The sequence below is a fragment of the Pristis pectinata genome, chromosome 5 (genome assembly GCF_009764475.1).
Source record: "Pristis pectinata isolate sPriPec2 chromosome 5, sPriPec2.1.pri, whole genome shotgun sequence".
NCBI lineage: Eukaryota > Metazoa > Chordata > Chondrichthyes > Rhinopristiformes > Pristidae > Pristis > Pristis pectinata.
This window is the reverse complement of record NC_067409.1, coordinates 8,669,015-8,694,071: the sequence shown is the minus strand read 5'-3', so window position 1 is coordinate 8,694,071 and position 25,057 is coordinate 8,669,015. Positions and strand designations below refer to the sequence as shown.

Sequence of the window (25,057 nt, the reverse complement as noted above, 5' to 3'; positions counted from 1 at the left end):
ATTGCTATGACAGTAGATTTTTATCTCTGTAATGCTGGACGAATCCTCCTCTGCCTCAGCTCATCTGGTGCTGAAACCCTCTACTCATGTTACACCAGGACTTTGCTATTTCAAAACCAGCTTCCTTTCTTCTAATCTATGTAATCGAGAGGCCAAAAGCTCAGACTCCCACGATCTGTTCGCTCCTTTCCTTACTGATCGCAACTGGCGACTGTTTCAGCAGCAGCACCTTATTTGGTTTAAATTCTCAAGCCTGAAGCAAAATATTGCAGATGCTGGAGATCTGAAATAAAAGCAAAAAAGCTCAAAATACTTAGCAGGCCAGCATCCACAGAAACAGAAATGGAGTTAATGTTTTAGTTAATGATCTTTCATTAGAAAGATCATTTAAATTTAAAGGAAATTAGTTCAGATGGAGGACAGGGTGGTGTGCTGCAGCTGCTTGATGTGGGAGCTCGTGGACCGCAGCAAGGTCCATGATGACCACATCTGCAGTAAGTGCTTGAGGCTGAAGGAACTTCGGCTCAAACTTGATGAGCTGGAGTTGCAGCTTCAAGCACTGCGGAGCATCAGGGAGGGAGAGAGTTATGTAGATGCTGTACATCAGGAGACAGTCACCCCCCCTTAGAGCAGGTACTTCTGGGGTCCAGGAAGTAGATAGAAGGGTGACTGTCGGGAGAGAAAAAGAAAAAGAAAACGAACAGGCAGAGAATGCAGAGGACCCCGGAGGCTGTTCCCCTCAATAACAGGTTTTCCTCATTGGAGGCTGTTGAGGGGGATGACTTGCAGGGATCAAGAAGCAGTAGCCAGGTCTCTGGCACAGGGACCGGTCCTGCTGCTCAGAAGGGAAGGGAGGAGAAGGGGAAGGCAGTAGTGATAGGGGACTCAATAGTCAGGGAAACAGATAGGAGGTTCTGTGGCAGTGAGCATGAATCCCGGATGTCACTGATCGGGTCCACAGGATTCTTGAGCGGGAGGGAGAACAGCCAGTAGTCGTGGTTCATGCTGGTACCAACGACATAGGTAGGAAGAGGGATGAGGTCCTGAAAAGTGAGTTTAGGGAGCTAGGCAGAAGGGTGAAGAACAGGACCTTAAGGGTAGCAATCTCGGGAATGCTGCCAGTGCCACGCAATAGTGAAGGTAGGAATAGGAGGAGATGGCAAATAAATGCGTGGCTGAGAAGTTGGTGCAGGAGGGAAGGTCTTAGATTTTTGAATCGTTGGGATCTCTTCCAGGGAAGGTGGGACCTGTACAGAGGGGACGGGTTACACCCGAACCTAAGGGGGGCCAATATCCTTGCAGCCAGGTTTGCTAGGGTGGTTCGGGAGGGTTTAAACTAGTTTGTGAGGGGGATGGGAATAGGAGGAGTAGGTCAGAGGAAGAAGGGGATGGGGAAAAAGTCAGATCTGACAGGTAGAGAGGCTTTGAGGAAGGAGAAGCAGAGTACAGGCTACAAAAGTAGTAAGGTGGATGGGCTAAAGTGCATTTACTTAAATACAAGAAGCATCAAGAATAAGGGTGATGAACTGAGAGCTTGGATAAGTACATGGGACTATGATATTGTGGCTATCACAGAGACACGGCTGACATCAGGGCAGGAATGGAATTTGAATATTCCTGGTTTTCAGTGTTTTAAAAGGGATAGGGAAGGGGGGGAGAAGAGGAGGAGGGGTGGCGATACTGGTCAGGGACACTATTACAGCTGCAGAAAGGGTGGATATTGTAGAAGGATCCTCTAGAGTCAATATGGGTGGAAGTTAGGAACAAGAAAGCAGTAGTTCCTCTACTGGGAGTATTCTATAGGCCCCCCGGTAGCAGTAGGGATACTGAGGAGTGGATTGGGAGGCAGATTTTGGAAAGATGCAAAAATAGCAGGGTTATTATCGTGGGAGACTTCAACTTCCCAAATATTGATTGGCACCTGCTTAGTGCCAAAGGTTTAGACAGGACGGAGTTTAAGTGTGTCCAGGATGGATTCCTGTCACAGTATGTTGACAGGCCGACTAGAGGGGATGCCATATTAGATCAAGTTTTAGGTAATGAGCTGGGTGACAGATCTATTGGTGGGTGAGCATTTGGGGGAAAGCGACCACTGCTCAATAACCTTTAGCATTGTCATGGACAGGGATAGGAGCAAAAAGGACGAGAAGGGGAAAGGCGAATTAGGAGACTATAAGGCGAGAACTTGGGAGTGTAAATTGGGATGACATTTTTGAAGGGAAATGTACTGTTGAGATGTGCTCGTTGTTTAGGGATCTCTTGCAGGATGTTAGGGATAAATTTGTCCCGGTGAGGCAGAGAAGGAATGGCAGAGTGAAGGAACCATGGGTGACAAGAGAGGTGGAACAACTAGTTAGGAAGAAGGCAGCAGCATACATAAGGCGTAAGCAGCAAGGATCAGACAGGGCTCGTGAGGAATATAGAGTAGCAAGGAAGGAACTTAAAATAAAATTCTGCCGATGCCTTTTAAAAAAAAACTGACACCAAAATTTTGTTTTTGCCCCCCTCTGCCCCCCCCCACCCCCCAAATTTCTCATCTCAATTTCTTTTTTCCCTTTTCTTTGGAGCAGACTCGATGGGCCGAATGGCCTACTTCTGCTCCCTTGTCTTGTGAAGGGGCTGAGGAGAGCGAGAAGGGGACATGAAAAGGCTTTAGCGAGTAGGGTTAAGGAGAATCCAAAGGCTTTTTACTCGTACGGGAAGAGCAGAAGGATGGCTAGAGTAAAGGTAGGTCCAATTAAAGACAAAGGTGGGAAGCTGTGCCTGGAAACTGTGGAAGTGGGTGAGGTTCTCAATGAACACTTCTCTACAGTATTCACCAAGGAGAGGGGTCTTGATGAAGCCAAGGACAGGGTTGGTAAGGGTAATGTTCTACAGTATATAGATATAAAGAGAGAGGATGTGTTGGGGCTGTTAGAAAATATTAGGACAGATAAGTCCCCGGGGCCTGACGGAATATTCCCCAGGCTGTTTTGGGAGGCGAGGGAGGAGATTGCTGAACCGTTGGCTAGGATCTTTGAGTCCTCATTGTCCATGGGGATGGTACCGGAGGATTGGAGGGTGGCGAATATTGTCCCCTAATTCAAAAAAGGTAGTAGGGATAGTCCAAGGAATTACAGACCAGTGAGCCTTACGTCTGTGGTGGGTAAGCTGCTTGAAAGGATTCTAAGAGATAAGATCTATGATCATTTAGAGAATCATGGACTGATAAGGGACAGCCAACATGGATTTGTGAAGGGAAGATCTTGCCTCACTAACCTGATAAGGTTCTTTGAGGAGGTGACCAGGAAGATCGATGAGGGTAGCGCAGTAGATGTGGTCTACATGGATTTTAGTAAGGCATTTAACAAGGTTCCGCATGGTAGGCTTCTTCAGAAGGTCAGAGGCCAAGGGATCCAGGGAGGCTTGGCCGTGGGGATTCAGAATTGGCTTGCCTGTCGAAAGCAGAGGGTTGTGGTGGAGGGAGTGCATTCGGATTGGAGGGCTATGACTAGTGGTCAGTTCTGGGACCTCTACTTTTTGTGATATTTATTAATGACTTAGATGAGGGGTGGAAGGGTGGGTTAGCACGTTTGCAGATGACACAAAGATTGGTGGTATTGTGGATAGTGTGGCGGGCTGTCAAAGCTTACAGAGGGATATTGATAGGATGCAGAGCTGGGCTGACAAGTGGCAGATGGAGTTCAATCCAGAGAAGTGAGAGGTGGTACACTTTGGAAAGACAAACTCCAAGGCGGAATACAAGGTAAATGGCAAGATTCTGGGCAGTGTAGAGGAACAGAGGGATCTGGGGGTTCACATCCACAGATCACTGAAAGTTGCCACACAGGTGGATAGGGTAGTTAAGAAAGCTTATGGGATGTTAGCTTTCATAAGCTTTCTTTTATGGGATCGAGTTTAAGAGCCGTGAAGTAATGATGCAGCTTTACAAAACTCTGGTTAGACCACACTTAGAGTACTGTGTCCAGTTCTGGTCACCTCATCATAGGAAGGATGTGGAGACGTTGGAAAGGGTGCAGAGGAGATTTACCAGGATGCTGCCTGGATTAGAGAGTATGGATTATGAGGAGAGACTAAAGGAGCTAGGGCTTTACTCATTGGAGAGGAGGAGGATGAGGGGAGACATGATAGAGGTATACAAAATATTAAGAGGAATAGATAGAGTAGACAGCCAGCGCCTCTTTCCCAGGGCACCAATGCTCAATACAAGAGGGTATGGCTTTAAATTAATGGGTGGGAATTTCAAGGGAGATGTCAGAGGGAGGTTTTTCACCCAGAGAGTGGTTGGTGCATGGAATGTGCTGCCTGGGGTAGTGGTGGAGGCTGATACGTTGATCAAGTTCAAGAGATTGTTAGATAAGCATATGGAGGAATTTAAGATAGAGGGATATGTGGGAGGAAGGGGTGAGATAGTCTTAGGAGTGGTTTGAAGGTTGGCACAACATGGTGGGCCAAAGGGCCTGTATTGTGCTGTACTGTTCTATGGAAACTTAAAATCCTCATTTTCAAATCTCCTCATGGCTTTGCATGTCCTTATTTTTCTCCTTTGGCAACTCTAGATTCCCAATCAACTCCAAAATATAATCACTCCACCACTGGTGACCATGTTGCTGAGCCCAAAGATTTGAAATTCCTATCTCAAACCTCACCACCTCTCTCCCCTCTTTTACAATGTTTCTAGACTCAAGGACAGCTTCTATCCCACCTGTTATAAGACTATTGAACAGACCTCCTGTACGATAAAATGGACTCTTGACCTCACAATCTACCTCGGCATGGCCTTGCACCTTATTGTCTGCCTGCACTGCACTTTCTGTAACTGTAACACTTTATTCTGCATTCCGTTATTGCTTCCCCTTGTACGACCTCAATGTACTGATGTGATGAAAGAATCTGCATGAACAGCATGCTAAACAAAGCTTTCTTTTTTTTACTGTACCTCGGTACATGTGACAACAATAAACCAATTTACCATTAAATTCCACCTCACTGATAAATCTTCCGGTCAACTGCACTAATATTTCATGTGCTCAGTGCAAAACCTTATTTTTCAGTGCTCCTGGGCAGTGCTGTGGGGTGTTTTGCTCTGTAAATGTGCTATTTCACCATACGTTTGGTGTTTTAACACCAGTTTATCACCAGTCAGTGGTAATCAGATTGTGAGGAAAATTAGTAAACAGCCTCAAACTCCAAAGGGAGATATGAAACTGAAATCTGAATCTCAGGACAAGGAAAAATCAGTGCTACTCTAATTCTTCTGCTAACCATTTTGTGTGCAGACTAAATTGCGACTGATGAATCTCCTCAGAAATATCAAAAACATGCAAATATGCTGGCAACAAATGAAACAGAAAAGGCAGCTGAAACACTGAGATGGAGGTGCTCTGTAGAGTTGTGACGAGGGGCTTCTACTTGGAACGGTAACCTGTGCATTTGATCAGGTCCAGATTTTCAGCATTCCAGTCGTTCAACAAATCCTTAGGGTACAGGGTGGAACAGAACCAGATCTGGGAATTCAAACCAACTTGGAAGGAGTTGTTGGATTAGGGTCCAGATTGTTGTTTATCTTGTGTGTTTTGTAGTTTGAGCTTTCTTCATGTTTGCTTATATGTTTGTATGATCGCCTGTTTGTAAACTTTTAGTAACTTGCAGTATATTTGGCCGGATACTTCTGTAGTTTCTTGGTCTGTAGAACCGAAGTGTAACTCGGGCATTACCTTCCCATAGGATGTTATCAGAACATAGAACATTACAGCACAGTACAGGCCCTTCGGCCCACGATGTTGTGCCGACATTTTATCCTGCTCCAAGATCTGTCTAACCCTTCCCTCCCACATGGCCCTTCATTTTCCTATCATTCATGTGTCTAAGGAGTCTCTTAAATGTCCCTAATGTATCTGCCCCACAACCTCTGCCGGCAGTGCGTTCCACGCACCCACCACTCTCTGTGTAAAAAAAAACTTACCCCTGACATCCCCCTTATACCTTCCTCCAATCACCTCAAAATTATGGTGAAGATTCCCTTATCTAACCAGTTTGCAGGATAAAGCGAGAGCCCAAGGACAAGTTCTTTGTTACTTTGTTTAACTCGCCTTCCTTGCTAGTACAAGCTAACACTGTCTGACTTGTGTGCTTTGATGAACATCTAATAAAACAGCTGTAACCATGAGATTTGCGCCTCATTCCTGACTTCCGAAGAACCTTCTGGACAACATTTCCAGGTCTCACAGAGTGGATGACTGCAACACACTGTCGATGACACACTGTCTGAATAGAAGGCTGCAACTAGGGATATAATTTACCTCACTGCCCTTGAGCTAGGAAGATGGGAAAGGCAGTAGGATGCCCAAACCCAACTGCTACTGAAAGTACCTCTTTACATTGGGTTGATTGGTTGAATAGCCTGCTAATGCAGAACATCAGTCCACATTCAATCATCAGTTGCCACTCAGAAAAAGAGGAGAGCTCATGGAACGGTAACAAATAAAGAAATTGGAGACCGATGGGAATCGTTCTTTTCCTGTCAATGCACATTACTACTTAGATGGAAACATCATGAACAGCTTCATATAAAAATAAGAAGGCACTTTTTTTTTACAGAATTCCTGATACAGACAGAGAGAGGGTTGTTAAAATCAGCTGAGCCAAGCAGCCAATTTCCCCAGCTTGGGTATTATGCACTCAGTACGACGTGCGTCATCAGTATATTGAATTACCACCTGAAGGTCCTATAGCACACATTCAAGCCAAGGAGAGCTACAGACAACAGTGGGAGGCCAAGCAGCCAGTGTGTTTTTTTGAGACTACATTTAATAGTGGTGCCAATTTTTGCCAAGTGGTGCCAAGTCTGAGCTCAAGGACTTTCTTGCTCGACTATTAGCAGACCTGGTCAACTATCTGGTATATCAGGGATGCTGAGGATTAATTGTATGAAAATAATAATTAGAAACAGGGATAAGTCTATCACAAAAACCAGCCTCCCCTCCACACTTCCCGCTGCCTCAGGAAAGCAGCCACATGATCAAGGACTCCACCCATCCTGGATATTCTCTCTTCTCTCACCCACCCTCCCCCACCCCCCCCCAATTGGGCAGAAGATACAAAAGCCTGAAAGCACGTACCACCAGGCTCAAGGACAGCTTCTATCCCGCTGTTATAAGACTCTTGAGCGGACCTCTAATACAATAAAGATTAACTCCTGATCTCTCAACTGACCTTGTCTTAGCTCTTGCACCTTATTTGTCTATCTGCACTGTACTTTCTCTGCAACTGTAACACTATTTCTGTGTTCTGCTTTTGTTTTCCTTTTGTACTACCTCAATGTACTTATGTATCGGATGATCTGCCTGGATGGAATGATCTGCCTGGATGGCATGCAAACAAAGCTTTTCACTGTATCTTGGTACATATGACAATAACAAACCAAATGATACAAACCCTTGAGCTTGCTCTGCCACGTCACAAGATTCTTGCTGATCTGACCTTGGTCTCAATACTTTCCTGCTTGATATTTGTAACTCTCAAATTCGCTTTAGCCCAAAAATCTTGGAATATATTCATTAACTCAAACCCCCACATTATCTACAGTGGAGAATGTCCCAAATAATCGCAGCAAGACTGCCCTACTCTTGTATACCACCTCCTTTGCAATAAAGGTTAATATTCTACTTGTATTCCTAATTACTTATTGAATGTGCAAGATGGCTCTGTTTCATGAACAAGGACACCCAGATCCTCCTGTACTGTGGCACTCTGTAGTCCATTTAAGTAGCATTGTTTTCCTATTCCTTCTACCCAAGAGGAAGACCTCGCATTTCCCCACATTATCCTCTGTTTGCCAATTACTTTTTGCACTTTCACTTGACATCCACACGTAGAATCGTACATCATGGAAACAGGTCCATTGGCCCAACTGGTCCATGCCCACCAGATCCCATCTAAACTAGTCCCATTTGCCCCATATCCCTCTAAACCTTTCTTATCCACCTGTCCAGGTGTATTTTAAATGCTGTTAATGTACCTGCCTCAATCACTTTCTCTGGTTGCTCGTTCCATATACAGACCACTCTCTGGGTGAAAAAGTTGCCCCTCAGGTTCCTATTAAATCTCTCCCCTCTCACCTTAAACCTATGCCCTCTAGTTCTTGATTCCTCAACCCTGGGGAGAAGACTGCGTACATTCACCCTATCTATGCCCCTCATGATTTTAAATACCTCTATAAGATCGCCCCTCATTCTCCTACGCTCCAATGAGAACAGTTCCAACCTGCTCAACTTCTCTCCATAACTCAGTCCCTTGAGTTCCGGCAACATCCTCATAAATCTCCTCTGCGTTCCTTCCAGCTTAATGACATCAATCCTATAGCAGGGTGACCAAAACTGAACACAATGTTCCAAATGTGGCCTCACCAAAGTCTTGTACAACTGCAACTTCAAAACTCAGTGCTCTGACTGAAGGCCAGAATGCCAAACACCTTCTTCACCACCCTGTCTATATGTGACACCACTTTCAGGGAACCACGTACTTGTATCCTTTTGAGGACTCAGTACCTTCTTCACATTTCCCCACCTAGCTTTGTATTGCCAACAAATTTGGCTGGCAAATTTCCAAAACCTTTTATAAATCTATTGGAGAGTATCTATGGAAAGAGTAGGTCCCCTCAGTGGTCAAAAGGGAATTCTTAGTGTGACCGCCTGCTTTTCTCCACGGATGCTGCCCGGCCTGCTGAGTTACTCCAGCATCATAGTGCTTTTCATCTAGATTCCAGCATCTGCAGTCTTTTGTTTCTCCAGGAAACTACAGGATGGAGAACCTAATTACCACAGGTGGAACTATCAATGATTACCACAAGCTGATGGTAATCACTGATAGGTCCCTTCTCACCATTTCTTATTTCTACTTAAACCGATTCTGCATCCTGATCTGCTGACCTATCACACACTGATCTCATCCTCCATTAATGTAGCTCATTTTTATTTCTGCTTGTACTTCCTAAACATCAATTACCCTGGAATATCGAGTTCTCAACCTAGAACACCTTGTAACTATTCCCCTGTAATGGCTCTCAGATCGTATTCATCCATGCCATCGATTCATTTAACTTGTTATGAGTGCTGCCAATATTTAGATTGACAGCTTTCAGTTCCATCTTTTTCAAGTTTTCCTTCTAAATCCTGCATGCAGGTCCATTCTTACATTTGTATGCTCTTTCCCTTAAGTTTCTCTTCATTTCTCTACCCTGCACCATCCTCCCTCTAATTTTCTAATTCAATAAAGGCGGAAGTGGAGTTAAGGAAATGAAAATGTGAAAATAAATTGGTGATTCTCAGCTTGACAGGTAATAGCTGGTGAAGTGTCAGACTTGTTTTTGTGTCCCTTTATATAAATAATCTGGATATTGATAGAAAACTTAATAGGTGATAATCAAACTTGGATCAGCAGCAAAATAATTTAGGTGTTTATGAAAACGTGTAATACTTTTCAAAGTTAATTAGGTACTTTTTGAAGTGGTAGACACAAGAGACACTGCAGATGCTGGAACTTAGAGCAAAAAAACTGCTGGAGGAACTCTGCAGGTCAAGCAGACTCTGTAGAGGCAAAGGGACAGTCAAAATTTCAGGTAGAGACGCTGCATCAGGACTACATGATGGGATTCAAAGTGTTGTAATGTAGATAACACACCAGCTAGGACACTGTTTAAACAAGAGTAAAGGCATGTAAGTGGATATTGGATAACTCTTGGAAAATTGGATATCCAAGAGTTAGATAGCTCTTTCACACAACAATGGACTGAATTGCTTCCCGCTGGGCTGTGAAGATATGAATCTATAATACAAGGCAGGAGTAACAGAAATTAGGTTATCGGGACATAAATCTTCATGGAGGTCACTGCAAAGGAAAACAAGACTCTGAAGAGTACACATGATTACACTGACTGCAAATTGATGCAAAAAAAAATTTCCTCTTCTACCTATCACCTCTCAGCTTCTTGTATCTCCCCCACCCACCTACCTTCCCCCTCTCACCTGGACTCACCTATCACCTGCCACCCTGTGCTCCTCCCCCTCCCCAACCTTTTTATTCTGGCTTCTGCCCACTTCCTTTCCAGTCCTTATGAAGGGTCTTGGCCCGAAACATCGACTGTTTATTTCCCTCCATGGATGCTGCCTGACCTGCTGAGTTCCAACAACATCTTGTGTGTGTTGCTCCAGATTCCAGCATCTGCAGAATCTCTTGCATCTTATTACTCATTTACTGGAGGATGAGATTTTTATATATTTAGACACCAAGACAATCAAGAGACATGGGGCACGAATGGGAGAGAAAGGTAGGGTGAGGTGAGGGATAATCTTATTTAATTATTATAAAACAGGAGACAGTCCATCAGATCGATGTCAGCACTCATCCACTCCCCTCCTTTTAATTTCCCTGCAAGTCTATTCCATCTCACTCTTTCATTCTTTTGCCTCTTACCTACATTAGTGGCAACTTGCAACAGCCAATTAACCCATCGGAAATGCCCTGGGGACATGAGAGGAAAACCATACAGTCACAGGAAGAAGGTGCAAACTCCACACAGACAGAACCAGAGGTCAGGATTGAACGGGGTCACTGGAGCAGTGAGGCAGCAGCACTAACTGCTGCACCACACTGCCATCATGTCGTGATCTCATTGAATGGCAGAGCCAACGTGGGGCAGTATGGCCTACTCGCGTTTCTGTCCTTCATCATGGTTAACGCACATTGCGAATAGTCTACTTTATTTTCAATAGTGATAGTCCTGAAGAGCAAGTAAAGGAGATTTGCTAGGCCAGTCTCAGGATTGAACTCAAACTTAGGAAACAGGAGTTGCATATTCTCAAACTAAAAAGCATGCAAGGTATTTATAAGATTTTGTTATAAATTATTCAGGGAAATAAAATGAACAAGCTAGTCTCCTTTAAAACAATGCATCAATTTAAAAGGTCCTGGAAAATATTAAAACTAGGAGAGGAAAGTAAACAGCTTTGAAACAAACCTAACTTCAGTATAGATGAGACACGCTGAATTATCCACTCAATGGATAAATAGATAAAGGCTCCTCCTTGGACTGAGCTATACAGATCACACCAGAAATTGCAGGCTTGATTCCTAGTTTGTTCTGTGGCCAGAGCAGCTTTTGAAGTTGTAGGGAGGCTGCAAGAATCAGCCTCAATTCTTCTCCTCGACTATAGGAGGAAATGAACCAGATTCACCCAGGAACCTTGATCCCTCTTGCTATCCAGAAACCTACCCTCTGACGTGCAAGAACGATTCATAAGATGTCAACATTATTGTTCACCTTTACAGGCAAAAATTGGGAGCTTGAGTTACACATTGCATTGATAGGGCTCATTTGTAGATGGTTAGTGTTAATGTTGTAGGGCGTGAGAAATAGAGAACACACACACAGAGAAACCTGTAGTGGAGCAGTGAATGAAAGCAGCCAGCAAAGCATTCATTTATTCTTTCAGAATGACAGGGAAGATCAAAGCATTTAAATGTTCTTCCACACACACCCCCCCCCCCCCCCACAAAAAACTGATGCTGATACATCACCATTTTCGGAGATCAGAAAGACCACAACACACTTTTGAGTTTTGAACACCAAACTATACACCCGTTTGATCGGCAAAGTAAAAATGTCCGTACCAGTGTGCGTCTTCATATGCTCATCGAAATACTGCTTCATGTTAAAATCCTTGCCGCACCATTGGCACATGAACTGCTTGTGTCCGATGTGGATGCTCATATGAGAGCGCAACTGATACTTGTACTGGAATCTTTCATTGCAGTTCTAATGATTGAAGACACAAGCGTAAAAACGTAGGATTAGTGCGGCTCCTCACAGTAAGCGCAAAGACATTACAGCCCAACTCCCATCAGGCCTTTTACGTAAATGGTAACTGGATGATCTCCGATATGCACCAGCAGTATACGATTTGACACAGGTTTTCAACCGTGACTCTTCTCTCATTTTTGCATGTCCCCCTCATGAGACACTGCTGTCCTGGGGAAGGGCAAGATTCTGAGATCCAGATACCTGCTTTTCTGCATCTGTCAACAGCTGTGCAACAGCAAAATGAAATGGGCAGCAGTGCACACACAAACCAGTGTAAGCTGATGTGATGTCCAAGCACAAAACCATCAACACACTGCAGGTAAGATGAATTTTGTCTTTCCTCCATTTCACCATTAACATTTCCTTGTCAAAGCTTCCGAAAAGAACAGAACTGGAACAACCCAAACTGCAACAGCTAAATGCAGGGATCCAAACACACCCGGATTATTGGAAGCTGCTGCTAACACCTTTTTCCTTGGTCCAGCCATCGAGACGACAAGATAATCATGCACCTGGAAGCTCCAAGATGATTTCACCCAATCCTCTAAGTGCCCTAACAACAAGGATGTGACCTTGCATTAATTGGGAAGGGAAAATTTTAATCTAAGCAGTAACACAAAGGCCACTTCAGCATCAGAGATCACCCTAGAGAGGGGAGTGGAAGTTTGCAGCAAAGGGAACCAAAATATGCCACACAATTCTCTTACTGATTGGAAGAGGGGCTTCTTGGAACGTTGCCACAGCTATATCGATGAGCATTACCCAAGCAGAAAGGGTGGGATGGAAGGCTGGGGCTAAGTCATTGGGTTCTCTGAAATGTGCCTCTGCAGTGACACCGAGCATGCACTGAGTATTTACGTACAGAGTAAGCAGGAGGGCAGACGTCAACAGGTCTGCTCCAGGAATACTGGAGACCAGCATTCCTCAGGCACTAACAGCATGACTCAAGGAAACTGATAAACGAAACTAAAGCTTTCTCGCAGCTTCAAATGAGAAGCTAGTGAAGTATTCATATAGCACTCCCCTTCTTTCGATGGAAAATGCATGTCTTTATGAGAGGAGAGTCATCAGATGCACACTTAGTAGCCTTTAATAAACAAAAGTCATTTTACTCCCAGATTGATTTTCAATACAATTTACTATCACAAATACCACTGCGCTCTCCTGTCAGCTCCAAGCCCCTTTACCGTCTTGGAACCTTGCAGCCTAATGGCATAAATATTGAATTCTCCCACTTTAGGTAATCCCCACCCCCCTTCCCCACAACGGCCACCCCCCCACCCCCCACTATCTTCTCTTCTTCCCTTTCCTAGCCTTTTCTCCCCTCTCTTCTTACCTTTGACCCATCCCCCAGTGGATCTGCTCTCCCCTCCTGCCTATCACTGTCTCTTACCTGCATCTACCCATCACCACCCTGTTCCCACCCCACCTCCACCCTTCTGTCCACCTATCACTGCCCTGCTTTTCCCTCCTATACACTGGGCTTCCCTCTTTTCCTATCTTCAGTCCTGAAGAAGGGTCCTGACCCGAAACGTTGACCACCTGCTTTTCTCCACGGATCGTGCCTGGCCTGCTGAGTTCCTCCAGCATCATCGTGTTTTTCATCCAGATTCTGGCATCTGCAGTCCTTTGTTTCTCAAATACTCAGCAAGTCAGGCAGCACAGACCCGAAACATTTTTCTCTCCATGTATCCCGAGTATTTCCTGCATCTCATTTCCATTCCACGAAACCAAACTTTAAATGCCTCAGCCATGTGGGGAATGAAGCACGCAAACCAAAAAACCCTTGCAGCCACAGGGTAACTATCTATGCATATGAAAGGTACATAGTTCTTGTCCTGTGAAGTGGCCCAGTCCAACTGCTACAGAACACTCTGGGTATTCTGCACTGTCCAGTTCTGTCAACAACCAGATCGCGGTATGGAGGAGGACCAGAACTCCTACCTGTAGTGGATTATCTGGCTATATGCCAATCACTGAAGTTAGATATAACAAGTTCTTATAACCATTATCTCCAATAAGTTGATGAGTCAATGGTCAATGAAAAATCTACATTCTGCTTGGTGGAAGTACCCGATCTTCAGGTCAAGAGCTGGCCCACTGGAGAGGGGTGCGGGTTAAATTCAGGAGGTATTTTCTCAACTGAAGTGTAGCAGAAATCCTAACACTTCCCCCTTTTGTGGATGCTGATTTATTAGCACTGAGATTGACAGATCAGTGAGGGTAATGGAGAATGAAGATCAAAAAATTAACTTCACATCGTTCATTTCCCAATCTAAGAAATTCCCAGGCCAAGTTAAGCAAGTATTCGTAGAAGTAGCCAGAGCAAGCGTCTTGAAAGTGGTAGACAACTACATGTCTACTATAAATGAGTAGCTCAAAAAAAAAATTAGCATTATAAAAAAAAGCATTGGAGAAATGAATGGGAGTAAAAGGCGATAAATCACCAGGATGTGATAGCCTGCATCTCAAAGCTTTGGCTTGGAGACTGTGGATGTACTGGCTGAAGTCCTCCAAAATTCCATTGATTCCTGAAGAATTCCCACAAACTGGAAGGCAGCAAATGTATCCACATTGTTTAAGAAAGGAGAAAGTGAGAAAATAGGGAATTTAAACCAGCTAGCCTAATATTAGTAGCTTACAAAAAAAACCTGGTGTCTGTTGTTAAGGTACTTGCAATATAATTGGATTGGGTAGAGTCAATGTAGATTATGAAAGGCAAATCTTGTTCCACAAATCTGTTGGAACTTTGAGGTGTAGTTAGCAGTATACATAATGGTGTACAGGTTGATGTGGAGTAGTTAGACTCTGAAAAGGCCTTAAAAAAAGTTCTAAACAAGACTTTATTAATCAAAATTAGAGTGCACAGTACCGGAGCAGTAACATACTGGTGTAGATTGAAGACTTGTTAAACAGAGCAGGAATAAAATGCTCATGTTTGAACTGGGAGGCAGTGACCAGGGGGTGCCTCAGGAACTAGTGCAAGGGGTCCAGCTGTTCACAATCTATTTTTAAGACTTGGACATGGGATAAAGTGTAATATATCCAAGTTTGTTGATACAAAGCTGGGAGGCAGTGTGGATTGGGAGGAGGAGAGAAGCACCGACAGAATAAAGCCATGGTGATGGAATATGAAAAAAAATGTGGTATTTGTTGTAATTATAGAGAGCCCTGGAGTAGTGTGGACTGGTCTGGTCTCCATCTCTAAGGAAGGATATATGTATTTATAAAGGGAGTATGGTGAACCTTCAACAGATTGCTTGGTGGGGTGGCAGCTTTGTCATGATTAGCAGATTGGGCCCATACCCTCTAGAAGAATGAGAGATGATCTTGTTGAAATACATGAAATTGTTAACAGTTTGACAGGATAAATGTGCAGCTAGTATTTCCCCTGGCTGAGTTGTTCAGAACCAGAACTCAAATTCTCAAAATAAGCAGTTGGGCAATCAGGACAGAAATGTGCAGAAATGCCTTCACCCTTGCAGTGCTAAATCTTTGTCATTTTAATCACAAGAGGGCTGTGGGGCCTCGGTTACTAATTATATTCAAGAAATATCAAAATATATTTTAATATAATGGGAATCGAGGGACATGACCAATACAGGAAAGTGAAATTTAAAGATCAGCCATCATCGTATTGAATGACACAGAAGGCACAAAGTTCTGAATATCTAATCCTGCTTCTATTTCTCACTGATAGGGGCACACTTTGTAAGGAACAACTGCACAAGAGATACATCAGGATGTATTCTTCAGTGATAGAACATTGACAGCTAATTGTGACTAATTTTAGCTCTAATAGTTTCGCCTTGTGTGCGGAAGGCTCCTTAGACTTCAGAAGACAGAATTGCTTGGACTTCCACCAGCTTGGTTTGTCTTCCTGCCTGTAGCATCTCTGACTCCTTAACTTCAGCTCATTGGCCCTCAAGTCCAGGTCAGCAAGTTGTACCATAATGTGACGCTGATGCCAGCATTTCCATATGCATTTCACAAGCCACTAACATTGGGAAAATAAAAATGTGTTTGATAAACTAAGTAAAACTTGATAAAGATTTTAAGGGATTAATAATGGTGAAAATTCCTACCCAGGACTCATAGGGACAATCTGTTGAGATGGATCATGAAATAGAATGTGCAAGTTAGACACATTCTGATGGCGTATGTGTATATTTTAAGTATAGCGGAGAGGGTTTAGAGTGGATTTACCAATATAAGATGACACTTACCTCACATTTGAAAGGTTTCTCCCCCGAATGCTGCAGAGAGTGGACTTTTAGTGACATGCTGCGTTTAAATGACTTCCCACAAGTCTCACAGGTGAATGGCATATCCTTTGTGTGAGCTGAAATGAAAACAAATAGTAACGGGAATGATGCAATCAGGAAGAAAAGTGAAAAGTTTGAAATTCCATTCCAGTTTTCATAACCTCAGGATATTCTGAGACACCACAGACAAGGAAGAACTTGGAAGCCTAGCCATTACTGCATTAAGAAAGATGAACCGGATTTTGAAAGACTGAAATGATCTTCGTACTGTGACAATTTATTCTACATTTCTTTCTTTCCACCTTCACTGTTTCTCTCCAGCCACTTCCTCAACTATTGCTGGACTGGGTGTCTAGCCCGAGACGCACCACAGTACAGTGGGGAGAACTTCTAGCTCCAACACCTCGTGCAGAGATCCTGCACTAACTTGATAGAGCATCAGAGTCAGACAGCACTGAAACTGGTCCTTTAGTCCACAGGGTCCGTGCCAACCATCAATCACCCATTAGTCCTGATGCAGGGTTTTGACCCGAAACGTCAACAACTCCTTTCCTTCCACAGATGCTGCTTAACGCACTGAGTTCTTCCAGCAGATTGTTTGTAGCATCCATTTACACCAATCTGATTTACTCTCCCCATATTTCCATCGACTCCTCCCAGAACCTACAACTCACCAGGGGTAATTCAAAGTGGCCAAGTAAATTACCAACCCACATTTCTATGGGATGTGGGAGGAAACTGGAGCACCCAGAGAAAACTCACGTGGTCACAGGGGGAATGTCAATCTCCACACAGGCAGCACCAGAGGTTCAGGACTGAACCTGAGACACTGGAGCAGTGAGACTCCACTAGCTACACCAGTGTGCCATCCTCAACCTAGAAAGAGCAAGTTTATTGCTCACTCTTTCAGGATACACAATGCCGGCAGAGGTTGTGGGGGCGGATACATTAGGGACATTTAAGAGACTCTTAGATAGATACACGAATGATAGAAAAATGGAGAGGTATGTGGGAGGGAAGGGTTAGATAGATCTTAGAGCAGGATAAAATATCGGCACAACATTGTGGGCCGAAGGGCCTGTCCTGTGCTGTAGTGTTCGATGTTCTATGATATGTCGATAGATCATTGACCTTGCAAAATCGTTAAAGACCACTTCTGGCAAATGTGAAAAGGCATGCAGAAGTTAGTTACACAACTACCCAAGATAAACACCATTGATGAAAGTCAGCCTTTAGAAGATGGTTACGGAAAACAACTTGCCAGCAATTAGCAGCTGGTTTCCACATCAAACCACCCTCTCACTTCTACTTTCTCCCGTTTGGTCTATCGCTTTTATGTTTGGTTTGGCACTGCCACTCTTTCTCCCTCAATTGCTTGTGCAATTGGAGGCAAAGTTGAACAGTTTATTAACACTGCAGTACCGACAGAGATACCAATCCAGGGCATGTAGCTACATGTTCTCATCCTGATTACCGGTTATTACATTTCCACAGAACCCACAAATTGCTCACTATGCTTTTCAAGTCCCACTCCACAAGTCCCAATCCTCATTGCATGCCTTCTAATGGAGCACACTGTCATCTTCACAACAGAGCCCAAACCACTTTGAGCACTTTGCACTAAAATGGATTTTTTTTGTTCAAATTGTGTTCTTTCTTGAAAAAATTGTGCTGGTTATATGATGCTATGTGCCTGCAAGTAAGTTTTTCATTGCTCCTGTGCATATGACAATAAACTTGACTTTGACTTTGTTTTATGCCAGCAATCCAAGATCACTCATCTCAAGAAAGGATACAGCTTATTCAAATAAGGGACAAGCAGCCAGGGCCACAGTTCACTGTAGGAGGTTCAGAATTTTAAAATTCACTCTCTCGAACTCCAATTCATTTCTAGTTTGAACATAATCTTTCCTAACCCATGTAATTACGCATTGTCAGATACAGTGACACCTCCATCCTCCCGGATGGCTCCTGGGCCAGCAGCTCTTGACTGAGGTCCTCTCTTCTGCCCTGTTGCCATCCACTGCCATCATTTAGAGACACAAGAGACTGCAGATGCTGAAATCTAGAGCAACAAACAACCTGCTGGAAGAACTCAGCGGGTTGAGCAGCATCCCTTTTTAGCTCTTGTTCTGACCCCTCAGAAACACCACTGGCTGCCCTCCACAAACTTCAGGTTATTTGGAGCCTTGCTGCCTCTAATTTGTAATGTCCCCGAATTCTTCCAGCAGACCACGTTGCTGCACTGCCATCATTTGTTCTTCTCCATGGGCATTGCAGTCTAAACTGCGAATTCATGTACCAAGTTGAAAGCTACCTGCACAGAGGCCATTGCTTACCTGCAGTCCCTGAGTCCTATGATTTCAACGTCAGCAGTGTTTGACTTTGACTCCTGGATATATCTGACATCTGGGCTACAGAGCTGTTTGAAACAGCCTTCTGAACATTTGGGACACTGTGGACTACTGGTCTACAGGGAAGGCAGAGCTCAAAGAAATTGGGCTGAGTAAAAGATTTGTAATGGAGAAAGTAATAGGACTGAAAAAGTGATAAGTAATGCCCTCCTATCCTTTAAAACTCTCCCTCTACATACGCTCGCCAATCTCCGCCTTGTCATCTTACAAGCGCACGGTATTTACATTGCCTCTCTCATGGAAAAGGCCGTCACTTCTTTGGAATCACTCTTCCTCACTCCCCTTTCTCCTCCTAACCCCATTCTGTTTTGAATGCAATGAATGATGCTCCACATCCCTCCAAAGATTCACTACCCTTTCAGTCAATAAATATCCCTTCATTTCTGTCAAAATGGCCTACCTGCCCCTTATTTTGAGACTATGACCACTAGATTTGACTCTATTTGGACTTCATAACCGGGGAAAACACCACTCACATACCTGACCTGTCAAGCCTTCTAAGAATTTTTTTGTTTTGAAATCCTCGACAAACTTGGACAAGTTTGGGTGAAGGTTGGACAAACTTGGGTCATTTTCTCTGGAGTGGCAGAGGAGAGACCTGATAGAAGTTCATAAGATTATGAGAGGCATAGATAGACAGCTGGTATCTTTTCCCCAGGGTCAAAATGTCTAATACTAGAGAGCATGTATTTAAGGTGAGAGTGGAAAATTTCAAAGGAGATATGTGGGGCATTTTGTTTTTGAACAGAGTGGTGGGTGCCTGGAATGCGCTGCCGGGATGGTGGAGGAGACAGATATAGAGGTGTTTAAGAGGCTCTTAGATAGGCACATGGATGTGCAGGGAATGGAGGGATATGGACCATGTGCAGCAGATGGGATTAGTATAATTAGAAAGAGAAAACCTACAGCACAATTCAGGTCCTTCAGCCCACAAAGCTGTGCCAAACATGTCCCTACCCTAGAAATTACTAGGCTTACTCATAGCCCTCTATTTTTCTTATCTCCATGTACCTATCCAACAGTCTCTTAAAAGACCCTATCGTATCTGCCTCCACCACCGTTTCCGGCAGCACCTTCCACACACTCACCACTCTCTGAGTAAAAAACTTACCCCTGACATCTCCGCTATACCTACGCCCCAGCACCTTAAACCTATGTCCCCTTATGGCCACCATTTCAGCCCTGGGGAAAAGCCTCTGACTATCCACTAATGCATCATTAGTTTAATTAGTTCAGCACAACATCGTGAGCTGAAGGGCCTGTTCCTGTGCCGTACTGTTCTATGTTTTAAGTATGAAAGATTGCTGTGCTTTTTCTATTATAGATTCTAGCATTTCCCTTACTACTGATGTTAGGCTAATAAGCTGGTAATTCCCTGTAGTCTCTCGCATAGGTTAATAGGAACACCACTCGAGGTTCCTGCCACCTCAAGCTGCACACCATCCTGATCTGGAAATAATGCTGTTCCTTCATCATCCTGAAACTCCTTACCCAATAGAACCAGACGTGAGAGCATCTCCACCAGAAGGATTTCAGCCTTTCAAAGTCTCAACAACAACATAACAGCAAAATGTCCAAAGACACATTACTGGAGAGACAGAGAGCCAACAAAATCTGCGACTGAGTCTCAGAGATATTTATGAAGATGACCAAAAGATGGTCAAAAAGATGTATTTAAGCAGCACATTACAGTAGGATGGATGGAGGCACTGAAAGACTTAAGGGGGTCATGCTAGAGCTTATCACAAAATCACAAGACAAGGGAGCAGAAGCAGGCCATTCAGTCCATCAAGTCTGCTCCAAGGAAAAGGGAAAAAAGAAATGAGAAATGGGGGGAAAAAAAACTATTTTAATCCCAATTTCCGGCCTTATCCCCATATCCCTTGATACCCTGACTAGTTAGATATCTATCTCCTCCTTGAACACCCCCACTGATCTGGCCTCCACTGCTGTATGTGGCAAGGAGTTCCACAAATTCACCACCCTCTGGCTAAAGGCACGGCTGCCATGTGGGAGCAATTATACTAGTCAGAGTGATTTATTTGGCGAGTCACAGCAAGAAAACAGGCCCTTTGGCCCAACTCGTTCATGCAGACCAAGGTGCCTAGTCCCATCTGCTTGCATTTGGCCCATATCACTCTAAACCTTTCCTAACCACGTACTTTTAAACATTGTAATTTTACCCACCTCTACCACTTCCTCTGGCAGCTTGTTCCACATACCCACCACCCTGTGTGTCGAAAAACTTGCCCAAGGGCTACTGAGGGATATACAAGAGACTGCAGATGCTGGAGTCTAAAGCAACACACAAAACACTGGAGGAACTCAGCAGGTCAGGCAGCATCTATGGAGGGAAATGGACAGTCGACATTTCGGGTCGAGAACCTTCAACTGGAGCAGAGTCTATTCCCCTCCATAGATGCTGCCTGACCTGCTGAACTCCTCCAGCAGTTTGTGTGTGGCTACTGAAGGATGTGAAGACACCAGAAATGAGAGAGTGCCAGAATCCCAGAGGGCTACAGGGAAAAGGAAATTTCAGACTCGGGGAGGTGCGAGGCCATGGAGGAATCCGAAAATAAGCTCCATAAATTTTGAGAGACCGTAGATGCTGGAACCTGGAGCAACACACAAGCTGCTGGAGGAACTCAGTGGAACAGGCAGCATCTATGGAGGGAAATGGACAGTTGACATTTTGGGTCGAGACCCTTCATTTGGACGATAAATTTTAAAACTAAGATGTTGTGCAATTAGGAGTCAATAATGGTCAGCAAGCAAAGATGACAAGTTAGGCTAGAGGCAGCAAAGCTCCAAATAACGTGAGGTTTATGGAGGGCAGCCAGTGATGTTTCTGAGGGGTCAGAGCAAGAGCTAACAAAGGCAGAGCTGAGGATTTCAGCAAACAGAACATACTGTTGAAGACCAAGACCAACAGAACTCTCTTCTTAAACAGATAGCCTTTTCCACACTTTAAAATCTATCTGCCTTATGGATTCTTATCCAGCTTTGAATCAAATTCTGTTTGCTATGACCCCAGGGAAATACCTTTGGATGCATTACATGCATCATATGACAACAAACCACTATTACTAAAGAATTACTATTAACAAATACTTTGGCATCATTTTTTTCAATTCTACTTAGTTTTTTATTGAAATTTGTAACTGATTCATCAATGATTTAATGCACTTACCAACCATGTGTTTTCTGACGTGGGCCATTGTGTAAAATTTCTTTTCGCAGATTTCACACGAGAACTTTTTCTCTGCATAACCATGGACTATTTTATTGTGCTCATGAAGGGACCAGAGCTTCTTAAATGCCTTCCCACAGGTGACACACTGAAATATAGAACAGAAGAATCACTTGTTTAAAAATAAGTGATGATTTAAGCTATGCCGTATTGGCAAAAATTGAAAAAGAGAACATTTAACTTTGTCCACTTGTTCAGGTAGTTCCCGATGCCTGCTCCAGCACTGCTGATTAAAACTCATAACACTGTACATATTTTAAGTTTGACATAGGATGTATAGCTGAGAAAAATGCCAAAGTTATCAACTCAAATACTGCAATCCGTAAAACATTAACAGCCATTTTGACAAGGAATTCATGTATCACAGATGAACTATGTGATCTTGAACTGATTATTCAGTGAAAAATACTGATTAGAGCTGAATCTTACAGAGCTATTCATCCTTTCCATAGAATCCAATGAACTCCTACTACCCTTTGGTACCTCGACACTCCCCCTCACCACCCCAGCACTTGATTTCCTCCAAACGATGACTGAATTTTCATTTCCACTACCGCTGGTGTTAATTACACTTTGTTGTAAGAGGAGAGGTTAAGCAATCTGGGTCCAGGTTCTCGTGGTTAGAAGAGCAAGAGGTGATCTTACTGAAGTGTGCAAAATTCTTATGGGGCATGATGGGGTAGGAGCAGGGATGATGTTTCCTCTGACGGGGGTGTCTAAATCCAGGCAAGAAAAGGAGTCGGTCATTCAGAACAAGGAGAAACTCCTCATGTGCCTATCAGCTTATGTCCTCAAGTTCCTGAAACCAAAGCAGCATTCTGGATTAAACCTTTTAAATTCCATCCATATATTTCTCACCTGTGTGCAATCTCTCTCTCATGCACGCGCACACACACAAAAAAGTCACGTTGCAAAGATTCTTTTCTCCTCTCCAAAATAAATATTTTAATACCCTACTGTGTTTGCAACCTTTGAGAGTTTGAATCCACTTGGAAGCATGATGTAGCCTTGGCAGTTTGTGAAATAATTCTTTTGTCCTAGGTTTGAAAGCGTGACCTCAGGAATCTGGTACAATTATAAAGGCAGATGAATCAAACTGGCTTAGGAAGGAGGACTGATCGTCTCTCTCAATGTTGTCAATTTATAATTAGGACCACAGACTTGCAGCACGTCAGTCAGTCAAATCTGCTTCTAATCACAAGTTTCATATGTGCACTTCAAAGTTTTTCAATTCTGTTCACTTTGATGAAAAAGCAGTGATTTTGAGAACAAGCTAAGGAGGATAATGTCCTCTGGAATGATTAAAATTGGAGTTGATTAACATTGGCTTCTCCGTTTTTGATATGATTGCCTGCATTTGTGGCTCTTAGTGAGGCACCCCTATGAATGTTTGGGCCAAAGATGTTCTTAACCATGCTGAAAAATCCACACACGTGTTAATCAATGAGTTGCTGGGCCTTCAGTGCTATTTCTTCCCACCTTCTGCTCTTTGGATCATGGACTTGTTCAATTAGATCCAACTGATGTAATTCTCCATCAGTCCTTCAGAGGGCACATGCTCACATTCAAAGAACAAAAATTACACCTGTTAGGTGTACTGAATGTCTGTACAGTGAACCAGTATACTGCAGAGCAACACTGCAAGTTGAGAAAGACAAGAGAGTGTATGCATGCATGTGGCTAAACATCCAATCAATCCAATGCCCAGTTATCAGCCACAGCAGCTGAGCTCAGAAATAAAACCATCAGGTTCACAAGAACCCTAACCACCAATCCCAAAAGGAAGAGCTGCCGGCCAGTGGTTAAAAAGGAAGATTTCTTAAAATGCAAGACATGAAGCTCAAAAGGTTCCACATTAAAACCACCCGACACTGACCGACACTCTTTACTTGGCATCCGCCACATGTCCCACCTCCCAAATGCTGTCATGAGCATCCCAAGGCTCTGCCTCTCAAATATTCCTGCTTCTCCAATCCACCCAGGGTCCTATTAATGACATAGAAACTGAGATCAAATGCTTGCTTTGTGTTCAAAGGGATATGAACTCTCTCTCTCCCTCCCCTACCTTGGTATATAATTACTTTAAGGAAAGTGAGGCAAGCAATAGGAACCCTCCATTTTAGATTCTCCTTTAAGGAGGAGTTCAATAATAACCATGCAGCAAACTGTTACTGGCATAGTCTATTCTGTTGCATGAAACTAGTTTGGTTTTCTCATATTCCTGTACATTCTTCTTTCATGGCAGATCTGAAATTGCTGCACACATTGGGGGCCATAGCGGACAGCGAGGAAGGCTATCAAAGCCTGCAAAGTGATCTGGACCAGCTGGGAAAATGGACTGAAAAATGGCAGATGGGATTTACTGCAGACAAAACCATAGAACCATACAGCACAAAACAGGCCCTTCGGCCTACCATGTTGTGCCGTCCATCAAACCACCCTCACACTACCTAACCCCTTCCTCCTGCATATCCCTCCATATATGCCTTATCCAACAAGCTCTTGAACCTGTCCAATGTATCTGCCTCAGTGTGAGGTGATACACTTTCAGAGGACAAATCAGGGTAAGACTTGTACAGTGAATGGTAGGGCTCTGAGGTGTGTGGTAGAACAAAGGGACCTGGGAATCCAGATCCATAGTTCCTTGGAAGTGACATCGCAGGTAGATAGGGTCATAAAGAGCATTGTGTGCAGTTCTGGTCACCAACCTACAGGTAAGATATCAATAAGCTTGAAAGAGAGCAGAGGAAATTTACAAGGATGTTGTGAAGACTTGAGTTATAGGGAAAGGTTGAAATAGGTTAGGACTTTATTCCGTGGAGCGCAGGAGAATGAGCAGAGATCTTGTAGAGGTATACTAAATTATGAGGGGTATAGATAGGGTGAATGCATGCAGGCTTTTTCCCTTCAGGTTGGGTGAGACTAGAACTGGAGGTCATAGGCTTAGGGTGAAAGGTGAAATATTTAAGGGGAGTCTGAGGGGGAACTTCACTCAGAGGGTGGTGCGAGTGTGGAATGAGCTGCCAGTGGAAGTGGTGATGCAGGTTCAATGAAACATTTAAGAAAAGTTCGATAGCTGCGTGGATGAGCGAGATACGGAGGTCTACGGTCCAGGAGCAAGTGGATGGGACTAGGCAGAAAACCACACTGGCATGGACTAGATGGGCCGAAGGGCCTATTTCTATGCTGTAGTACTCTATGACTCTGACATTCTTTCTACATTTTCATTACAAAGACATGTCCAGGTTCATTCTTCTGCTCCCGAGTC

General features: G+C 43.8%; 1 protein-coding gene across 5 annotated transcripts in view; it reads right to left on the bottom strand.

The window, feature by feature from the left end:
• zbtb47b (zinc finger and BTB domain containing 47b) overlaps window positions 1–25,057 on the bottom strand; it is a 214,100-nt gene that overhangs the window by 7,390 nt on the left and 181,653 nt on the right. For all 5 annotated transcript variants that reach the window (XM_052015448.1, XM_052015446.1, XM_052015445.1 and 2 more), the window contains exons 3-5: window positions 21,730–21,877; window positions 16,087–16,202; window positions 11,671–11,815 (exon numbers count right to left, since the gene is read on the bottom strand). In XM_052015448.1, the coding sequence (XP_051871408.1) occupies window positions 11,671–11,815; window positions 16,087–16,202; window positions 21,730–21,877 (409 nt within the window). The remainder of the gene's footprint in view (window positions 1–11,670; window positions 11,816–16,086; window positions 16,203–21,729; window positions 21,878–25,057) is intronic.